We start from the raw sequence: 11,112 nt of genomic DNA, 5'->3' as shown, positions 1-11,112 counted from the left end.
CTAACTAAGTAGATATGGAGGTTTTACCGAGGTAACTCAGTGACAGAAATTTAAGTGGTTCTCGGTTTAACTCAAAATGCGGAATTAATTCCTCTAAGCACAGATATCCAATTCCAAATCTGAACGGTCAAAATCACCTAATATGTCTTATGAACTACATACTAAAGTTTGGGCTCAATCTAACGGTAGATGAAATATATATGAAATATTTACCATGATAGCTTAAGAACAGCAATACAGTGTTCATCCGATTGTTTCACACTTTCGAAATTTCTTTCTCTAAAGATAGACCTTCAATTACAAATCCGATCGGTCAAGTTGTAGTAATATGTCTTAAGGATGATATATCAAATTTTGAGGTTGATCGAACGGTCCAATAGGTCAGAATCAATATTATACCGAGACAACTCAGTAACAGAACTACAAGGGTAACTAATTTACGCAAACTTACAGTATTTATTTCTCCAAGTACAGACTTCTATTTTCAAATCCGAACGGTCAAAGTTTAGTAATAGGTCTTAGGATTCACGTACTAAAATTTTAGCTAAATCCAACGGTGAAAACAATTAATAGAAATTTTTCACCACAGTAACTCGAAAATGAGAAATTATAATCTTGAAAACCAAATTTTACACAAGTCAATATATAACTACCATTACCAATTTTAACACATGCATACTCATATTCATGATCATAATCAAGAAAGGATTAGCTCCCCTACCTCTTCTCCTTGCAAGAAATTCTTCACTCTTGATGTTCCTAGACCACACCTTTGCTTGATTTCACTCTCAAATTCAAAGCAAATTCTAACTTAAATCCCTCTTCTCCCTTCCTTCTCTCTTTAGGCCTTAATAAGTTTTTATAAAGAAAAAATGAAGCCTCCCGTATGCTGCTTGCAATAATACAATGCAAAGAAAAAAAACAACAATTGAAAGGGATGGGTCCCCTTTACCAAAACATGCACCCATGTTTTACGGGAAAACAAAACATCAACTACTCCATGCTTTTCTTATTTTCCATATTAGTATAATTTTTTTTTATAATTATGTTCCTCCTTTTTAACCAAAGATGACCAGCACAAATTACATCAAATTCAAATAATTAATACAAGAAAAACCAAGCTAAACAAAATGGTAAAAAAAAATACAAACAAAAATCTTTATCTTACATATGAATGCACACCATAATTAATTATTCAAAACCACAACATTCATAAAATTATTTTGATTTTTCTATGGGTCTTACATGTTTTGTCTCTTTTTATAGAAAATATAATTTCCTTTTATATTCCGATAAAATAAATATGGGACAAAAGATATAAATTATTATCAACATTACATGTTTCTTTTTGTTAAGAGTAATATAAAGAGATCTATTTATTAAGATATATTCTTTCTATGTGCATATGTGTAAAGATGGTCGCTGTAAATATGCATTTAAATGTAATAAATTTTCTTGTAAAAAAGTATGAGTGTTAAACATAAAACAAGAAATACAATCACGTTTAAAAGATAATTTTATGTATAAAAATAAGATTAATCGAATTATATACATTTATTTTATTAATGTTTAACCATTAAACGAACTACTCTTCATTTATACATAACAAATTTATATATAATAGTATATATATATATATATATATATATATATATATATATATATATATATATATATAAAGATAATCGAATAAAAATAATAACTACAAACTTAAAATACTTATTACATTTATTATTTATCAAGATTTTATAAGCTATTAGAGGTCTAGTAACATTTAATATAGGTTCCAGCATTTTAGATTAATATCTCCGCGGAATTTAAGATTTATCTTAAGAACAAATCTTACATATTGCTCTTGTCCTAAGTCTCAAACTCAGCTTGAACTTGTGTACTGCTCCTACCTCATCGTCCCTTTGGATCCTTAATCTCAGAGAATACATTCTCAGGTAGCAACCTGTCAGATTGCTTGCTCCCATAGCTATCATCTGAAATGCCCGCGGTGTTAAATCTACTGCTATTACTATAATCTGTAAATTCTATTGCACTACTATGACTGCTGCTAAACATGTCCTCACTATCTTCGTAACCCCCACCAGTGTCCATCATCACTCCATTATTACCACTTTCATGAAGCTGCAGAACAAGCTCCAGCGTTCCAATGATGTCGTTCATGGAAGGCCTTTGGGTCCCATCCTCCAGCAAACAGGTCATTGCGACCTCTCCAAATTTTTGCAAACACTGGGGTGTGATCTTACCCTTCAGTGCTGGATCCACGATTTCACCCAAACACCCCTTCTGATATCTATGTTTTGCCCAATCAACAAGAGACACCTGTTGCTTCTCCACCATACGGAGCAAAGGCTGCCTCCCACACAATACCTCCAACAACACAACCCCAAACGAGTACACGTCAGACTTCTCCGACAACCGCTGTCGTTTATAATACTCCGGGTCTAAATACCCAATACTGCCCTTCACCTGGGTACTCACATGGGTCATTGAAGAACTCGTGGGCCCAATTCTGGATAACCCGAAGTCTGAAACTTTGGCCACCCATTTTTCATCCAATAAAATATTGGTACTCTTCACATCACGGTGAATGATGACGTGCTTTGCACCTGTATGCAGATAGTGGAGCCCTCCTGCGGCACCTATGCAGATCTGGACCCTTTGCTTCCACGTCAAGGACTGATTGTCAGAGCCGTAGAGATGGTCGCGGAGGGTTCCGCGTTCCATGAAATCATAAATAAGTATCATCTCGCCGTTCTCGTAACAGTAACCGATGAGGGAAACAAGATGGAGATGACGAAGTTGAGAGAGCATTTCGATTTCGTTCATGAACTCCTGCATACCTTGCTGAGAACCGGGTTTGAGCCTTTTGATTGCAACAGGTACTGAACCCTCATCTACGTAGCCTTTGTACACGTTGCCGAAGCCTCCCACGCCAACCACCATTTGTTCGTCGAAGTTATTGGTGGCGGCTCTGATTTCTGCTATGGAGAAGTAGCGGCAGAGGTTGGTTGGCAGCGACGAGCCACCCCCGCGAGAAGTTCCGCCTTTTTTGCTGGAACCACTTTCAAGGGTGATATTCTTTTTGCATTTGATGAGGAAGAAAACAACAATAGAAGAGAGCAAAAGGACACCTGCAACTGCTCCTAGTATGGCTTCTCGGCTTTTCGTGATGACGCTACTTCTCTTGTTTGAGCTAAGGGGAACCTTGGGCTTTTGTGGAGGAAGGTTTGGGTTTTGTCCAGCGAGACTACCTGTTGACTTGTTGATTTTAAAGACTTCAATTGCGTTGATAACCGCGTCTTTGCCCCGACTTCCAGGCAGAGGATGCAGTTTCACTGATACATTTGTTTTGTCAAGATTCCCTTGTATCGAAACTACGTAGTCTTTAACTACCGTTACACCCTTCCGATTATCAGTCCAAATGAGAACGTCTGCCCGATCGCTAGCCAACTGACCCGCTATGAAGATGTTGAAAATCAGGTCACCAGGGTAGTTAACCGCCGGATCAAGCTGGCAAAAGTGCAGCCGTAGCATGTAGAAGAAGCCTGAATCAACGGGAAGCTGCCATGTAAGATTGAAACCCATGTTGATAGAGCCATTAAGTCCCATACTCCGAACGGTTTTGTACACTTGATCTGGTGCCGTGTAGTTTTTAATGAACGTCAGCTTTTCATCTTTCCTATAAGAAACTGATACTCTACTTTGAGTAGTTATGTACTTGATGTCAGGTTCCCACGTTCTGAGCATACCTGTGTCCCCTGAGGAAGGGATTTCAATTCCGGAAGCGACTAACCTGTACATGGTCTCGAGAGCAAACTTGTTCTTAATGACATATGGGGTCATGACGGTGGCAACAATTTGCGGTTGCTCCATGAAGTCGTCAGGATCGGTGTAGTAGAGATAAGAGGGCATCGAAACAATCTCGATCCCGTTGATGAAAGCGTAGGAATATCTGGTGCTAGGAAGGAAGGTTATGTTGAGCTTGTCACCATCTTGAAGGTTGATGCAATACTCTTTGAGCAAGATGTCAGGGTGGCTAGGATCATCATCAGCATCGGCGTTGAGGGAAGAATTGAAATCTTGAAGGAGGGTGTAGGGGCCTGCTTTGACTGAGAAAGAGGCTAGGGAGCGATTAAAGTTCTGGTATGAAGTTGAGTAGAAGAAGAGACGAATGAACTTGGGGCCTTGTGTGAGAGGGAATGAGTAAGTGAATGGTGAGTAGGAGAGACGAGCATGGGTGTAGGGACCCTGGATGGTAGACTGTGTGAGTGAAGGAGCTGAAACTGATAGGTTGGTTGGAGAGAGGAAGTGATTGTCTGAAGTCCAATTCCGAGTGTCGGGAGTGGAGAAGTTGGTGGATGAGCCACAGCTGACGCTGAAGAGGTCAGTGGGATGATAAATATCGTCTGCTGTGGAAAGGAAAGAGAGGCACCACAACAGGAGGAGGAGGAGGATGGTTCCTGAAGCAGTTGGCGTGCAAGCTGGATCCATGGATTATCTGTAATCAAAGCAACAAAGAGAGCTTAACTAGAACATCATCAGTCAACCTATCGTTTGAGAGGTGATAATAGCCAGGGAATGTCGTGTCTTACGTTTCATTAGCAAGCAGGACATTTCAAGTTTATAATTACCAAGTCTACGCTTGCGTTTGGTTTTTGGTTTCTTGGACTTACAAGTCAATGTCCTGTGTGTGGAAATTTCAGCCAAGAAAAAAGTATCTTGATTGATTTTTTTTGTTTTAGAAAACTGTTACATATTCGCAACGTTTTTCCACGGCGTTTTTTTTCCTTTGTGAACCATTACTGAAGAAAAATTCAATCTATTATTTGAGGTGTCATAATTTAAGTTAACTTTTTGTAGGTGGATAACTCCACAATGAGTTAGAGTTCTATAAATTTGAGACGAAGAATATAGTCAACGAGTATTCACTTCCTATTAAATATTATCATTATTATTATGCAAAGTTATTAATTTGAATTTGGGAGTGTTTTTTTCATGTATCTTCTCATATGATTTGAACAAAGAAAATAAGAAGTGAACAACGCAATTTGAATAATGTATCTTCTCATATGATTTGAACAAAGAAAATAAGAAGTGAACAACGCAATTTGGATAATGAAAGATAATCAAAAAATTCATCTAATCTTCATAACAACTTGAAATACTTTGAGTAAAGAATATCGATCCTAACTTGAAATACGTCCTTTTCATTTTCAATGATGATATGGATTGGGGGTTGGTATATTAGAAAAAGTAACAAGCTAGCCCTCGCAACACAAAAAGTTATTATATTTTAATCACAATGTTGATATTGAAGAAAATTTCATAGATTCAAAAGATGCTAATGAATATTTAGGTGTTTAGTATGTAACTTCTTTGTTTTTGTTTTAAGTATTTTATATATGATGGTAATTATTAGAACTCTCCATTTTATCACATAGCCTATGGATTTCTGAAAGCTAAAATTAAGTTTAAAATCAAATTCAATCCTTTTCATCGATTAAGCGTTTCAGTAGAATAATTTGTTCTTCAGAGGATTTTTAAAATAATCGATCATTTATAACCAATTAAAACAGAGTTCTTACATGTTTTCATATTTTCAACCAATTTGGATTTTTTTATTGATTAAACTTGTTTTCACAATTAGTGAGAAATGTATTTAATCAATTAAATTGTCTAACAATCAACTACTACATATAGGGACGTAATTGTTAAGATTATCAATTAACAAATAAAATAATCAATTATCATTCCATACTTATTTTCAATTTGAGTTTTTAAAATTTTAAGTATAAGATCAATATCTATCTTCCAGAGTAGGAATGACAATGAGAATTGATTTGCTCTGTTTTGGTCCGTTCCACATTTGGTAAGCAAAAAATAAGTTAGAGTCCTGTATAAGAAATGCAGACAATTTTTTCCGTATGCCTCGTATAACATTTAGTCTATAGGCTTATAGACCGGTCTGTATAAAAATTGTTAATTTTTTAATTTTGAATTAATATGCATAATGCATTGCATCTAAAGAAAAAAATATAGTTTCAACGTAATTAATAATAGGTATACATTTTGAGTCTTAGTTTTTCAAGTTGTGGCTATTAATTTTTTAATTAAAATCATGATCATTATTAATAGTTGATGTTAGGTTCATGCATTTATATCAATGCTTAATTAATAACCTTGTACACACATAATTGTAACATCCCGATTATATAATAACACATATTACATAATAAAGACGTCATCATTCAAATATAGAGAACAGTCAGAGTACGACGTGTAATTTAAGTACGAAATTACAGTCATCCAGAATAAAAGAAACGGAAATTCAAACTTAAACAGTTCATATATTAGAACACTACACGTGTTCAGATAGGAAACTTCCTAAGCACACTACTCCGCAGCCACGTTATTCTCAAGCTCTTGCTCCAGAGGACTCTCCTCGGCATTCTCCTCGACCACATCTGCTCCCATCCAAGTGGATGATCATCGCCGAAGAACATAATCCAAAATTGGCACACAACACAAACAAATGCAAGGGTGAGCTAGATATAAAAAGCATGTTATCTCCTAGCACAATTAATTCATGTCATCATAGATTTAAATACAGAAATATTTATGCATGCTTATTAAACCACAATCCACATATTCATATGACTTATCCGGATTTTATATAATTGTCGGACTATTGGTCGTCTCTACACTTGCTAGTTCTGCTGGTCTTTCTCCAACACTAGCAATATAAATCCCCCAAGCTGCCTATGTCTAAATTCAAAGACCATAGACGAGGACCTCCCTCTACTCTCACCACTCACATTGTTCTTCTCTACTTGAGTGTGAACAATGCTTTGAGTTTAGGGATAGACAACCATTTCAAAGCCCCTACAATTATACGGACACAACTACAAACATTTCACATAACCACTTTCATCCATCTCTCCCTGAGATTTCCGAATCATACTCACATTTATCATTTTCATCATATAATCACGGTAATTTATCATATTTCATACATGCTCATATTTTTTCATAGATCACATCATATATTTCACACATTTATACACAGAATTCAATTCAAGATAAAACTAAAAAAATCCAACGCAGAATATTATTTACACGAGCCAGGACGAATACCAGTACACGATCACCATTTGGACGAACGTCCTATTCAAAACGGACGAACGCTGAAACACTTTGGCCGAACGTCCACTTTTCACAAATTTGGACGAACGCTCAAATCTGGACAATTGTGGTACGAACGCTCAAATCTGGACGGACGAACGCTAACTTGCGACTGAAGGACGGACGCTCATAATCTACTGGGACGAACGCGCGACGAGCCTTTGTGGACAAACACTCACACGTACAAAACGCACACTTGGATTTAAGGACGGACGCGCGTGGCGAATGGGACGAACGTCCACTTTCACTTCACCAAATATGAACGAGCGTACCATTTAAATGAACGAACGCGGACGTTCGTTCAGAACTGAACGCTCAGACACCAAAAATTGGACGAACGTGATACTGCGAGCGAACGTTCAGAAATTTATCTTAATTTGGACGAACGTCCAATTTGAAATCAAATTGGACGAACGCTATTCTGCAAATTCTGGGTTTTCCAGAAACCCAGAAAAACCTCCATTTTCAACTTTAAAGCTTTTAAATTTCTACAAAAACGGTAAAATTAACTAATCAAAACGAAAAATCTAACTCCCCTTACCTCTTGAAGACTTCCTTTGTGAATTCTTTGAGTCTATCTCCTCCAAAACTTGCAGCTCCAAGTAATTCCACCAAGCTTTGAAATTCTCCTTCTTTTACAAAAATGACAGCAAAACAGTAAAATTTCTTCTTCTCTCTCTCTCTCTTCTTCTCCTCCCAGTGCAGCCCTCCTCTGCTCCTTTTATTCTTACGTTCCTGCTGCTGTTTGTGAAAGGTGCCAAACTTTGGTTGCTGCTTTCCCCAAAAATCTGCACGTTGCCTCCCTGCTACCCCAAATACAAACAAACAAATTCCCTTAAATCCTGGGCATGCTCCCTGGTTGCCTTCCCCCACCACTTCCTTTTATAATATAATAATAATAAATATTTATAAAAGGACACGGTCCTTACAATAATGATTATAAATTATCTTTGTTGCATCATGGAGTATTTATTTTTTATTTAATATTAATTTTTTTAATTTAAATTTTTACAAGTCACCTTGTTGTTGGACCGTGTGGGTTATGTAAGGACCGTGTCCTTTACTTTTTATTATTTTATTATTATTTTAATAAAAGTGGAGGACAAGCTGTTGTAGCGTTTTTGGTTGCATTGAGAATTTAGGAAAAGTAGCATCCAGGTTTCAGGGGATTAATTTGTTGGTATGTGGAAGTGGGGAGCAGCGTCCAAAATTTTCTCGGAGCAGCGTCCGGATTTTTAGGGACGGTAGCAGCCAAAGTTTTGGCTCCTTTCACAACGTATGGAAATAAAAGGAGAGGAGGGGGCTGCACTGGGAGGAAGAAAGAAAAAAAAAAGAGAGAGAAGAAATCCTACCTTGCTGCCATTTTTGTAAGAGAAGGAGAAGTTCAAAGCTTGGTGGAATTGCTTGGAGCTGCAAGTTTTTGGAGGAGATAAACTCAAAGAATTCACAAAGGAAGTCTTCAAGAGGTAAGGGGAGCTAGATTTTTCGTTTTGATTAGTTAATTTTACTGTCTTTATAGAAATTTAAAAGCTTTAGAGATTGAAAATGGAGGTTTTCTGGGTTTTCTGGAAAAACCTGTGATTCTGCAAAATCTGCAGAATCGCGTTCGTCCAATTTTGTTCCAAATTGGACGCTCGTCCAAATTAAGACGAATTGAACGTTCGTCCAGTTATGAACGTTCGTCCTCATGGCTCGGCTAAGGTCAGCGTTCGTTTTTTTTATACTGACGAGCGTTCGCTCGTAGTATAGCGTTCGTCCTTAGTTACAAAAAAATAGTACGTTCGTTTTGTCAGTGTACGCGTTCGTCCGTAAAAGACTTGGCGCGTGTTCGTTCAGGTTATCGTCCGAAGTGAGCGTTCGTCTAAATCGGCCAAAGTGCGTTCGTCCATATTACTCGTTGAGCGTTCGTCCTGTTGAATGACGCTCGTCCAAGTGCTCGTCCAAGTATTCGTCCTGATGTTCGTATTTAACGTTCGTCCAAGTGGTCGGCTAGCGTTCATCCAAAGAAGTGTTCGGCCTGATTATTGAGCGTTCGTCCAAAACCATCCAGATTTGAGCGTTCGTCCGATGTTTGGCAATTAGCGTTCGTCTATTTGGCAATTAGCGTTCGTCCGTGGTGTTCACTTAATAGCGTTCGTCCTGGGTGGTGAATAGTGCTCGTCCAAATAGTATTTTACAATTAAGTTGGATTCCAAGTTCCTTTGCTCTTGGGTTGAATTATGTGTACCAATAGTTGAAATATTGTCTGTGACGTGATTTATTTGAAAATATGTGAATGTATGAAATATGTTGGATTTGTTGTGATAATATGGTGGTATCTGAATATTCATAATTGTGGTTAAGTTTCAAAGTAACAATATGATTCATGGACGTAATTCCATGATCCTCAAGGAGAGGATACATGGTGGTGTTTTGGGGGGGGTTGTATAGAATGATTACATGGTAGCTCAGTCTTGGGGGTCATCCTGAAGCTCCAATGGTCTTTCTTCTCATGTAGAGAGGATTGAACCATGTGGTGAGGAGTAGCAGGAGGTCCTAGTCTTGGGTGCTTCCACATGACCCAAGGTGAGTGATAACGGATTAACCTCGTGATTGTGGCCGGGCGGGAGTGCCCCAAAGTTTCACCAGGCGGTAGTGCCAGGGCGGTAGTGCCCAAGTTTCATAAAGCCACCACGGGTGCAAGACCCGCCATAGCTCGGTAATCATTCTAGTCCGGACGAGTCGGTCTATAAAGTAACGAGTCGGGTATAAAGTAACAAGTCTTGTAATGTCAATTTACTGTTCTTTCATATGAATCTATGTATGATAACATGCTTTTTATATCTAGCTCACCCTTGCATTGTTTGTGTTGTGTGCCAATTTGGATATGTTATTTGGCGATGATCATCCACTTGGATGGGAGCAGATGGCGGGGAGGATACCTTGGGAGCAGCTCTTGATGGAGACGGCAGTGCTGCAACCTAGCATTACTAATTCTTATTTCGTGAACTCGTTTAATTACATTTGTGTGTATTTTAAGTTTTAAATTTTCCGTGATTTCCATGGAAGATTCCAATAATCGTATTGTCAATTTCTGCACTATTCTGAGGATGACTGTAATCCTTAAATTACTCTTGACTGCTTTCCTATATTATGCATGATGACGTCTTTATTATATATGCATGATGTATATATTTGGGATGTCACAGGTTACGAGGTATGCAAGACCGACCGAATGGGTTAAAGGTAGGTTGACGGACTTAAGAGAGTTGCTCCCTCCATCACTCCAAGTGTTTTCTATACTTCTCCACTAATTTTTTAATTCCAAAAATACCCTATGTTAATTTAACTTTTTCCATTTAATTTTATTTACCTATTTTAAAACCCTAAATCTCCCTACACTCCTTCATCCTTCACTTTTAGTTTTCTTTGATTGCACACAAATTACTTTCTCTCTTCCTCTGTTCTTCGCACATAGAGGAAAGTTTTCTCATTTCTGTTTATAACCGAACCACATCCAAGGTTGATGAGACTATAGAACGAGCAAAAGTGGAAGGAAATCTTCCAGTATATGACTACCATGATCCTGAAGCTTTTATTCCTTCCATTCAAAATCCTAGGGTGATTATAATGACTATTGAAATCTTCTTCCCCTCTTCACATATCCAAAGATAATATTAGAAAATATATGAAAGGAAATTGTAGTCTGTAGGCAAACAAAAATGAAGGAAAGAGACAATTACAATGGGTGTGGTGTAAATCAAAGTCAACAATACCAAATGTAATGCAAATGAAAATGCAGTCAAAACCCACCCAATCAACCCCTTCCATTCCCACACATTGCCATTCACCACATGCCTGCTCCTCCAATACAACAATACTCACTTCAATAATAATCTCGTGGCCCTCACTCCCTAACTAAAGGTCAACGTCCTCCAG

The 11,112-nt window shown here is 37.7% G+C and overlaps 1 protein-coding gene across 1 annotated transcript; it reads right to left on the bottom strand.

Moving 5' to 3' along the window:
- Positions 1 to 1,696: 1,696 nt before the first annotated feature.
- Positions 1,697 to 4,709, bottom strand: LOC108328986 (receptor-like protein kinase FERONIA). The gene has a single exon (XM_017562935.2). It carries the CDS (start codon positions 4,501 to 4,503, stop codon positions 1,903 to 1,905), a length of 2,601 nt encoding a protein of 866 aa, XP_017418424.1. The 5' UTR covers positions 4,504 to 4,709; the 3' UTR covers positions 1,697 to 1,902.
- Between the last annotated feature and the right edge of the window lie 6,403 nt (positions 4,710 to 11,112).

Source organism: Vigna angularis, chromosome 2 (assembly GCF_016808095.1).
Source record: "Vigna angularis cultivar LongXiaoDou No.4 chromosome 2, ASM1680809v1, whole genome shotgun sequence".
Classification (NCBI taxonomy): domain Eukaryota; kingdom Viridiplantae; phylum Streptophyta; class Magnoliopsida; order Fabales; family Fabaceae; genus Vigna; species Vigna angularis.
The sequence above is the reverse complement of the archived record's forward strand: the minus strand, read 5'-3'. Positions and strand labels throughout refer to the sequence as shown.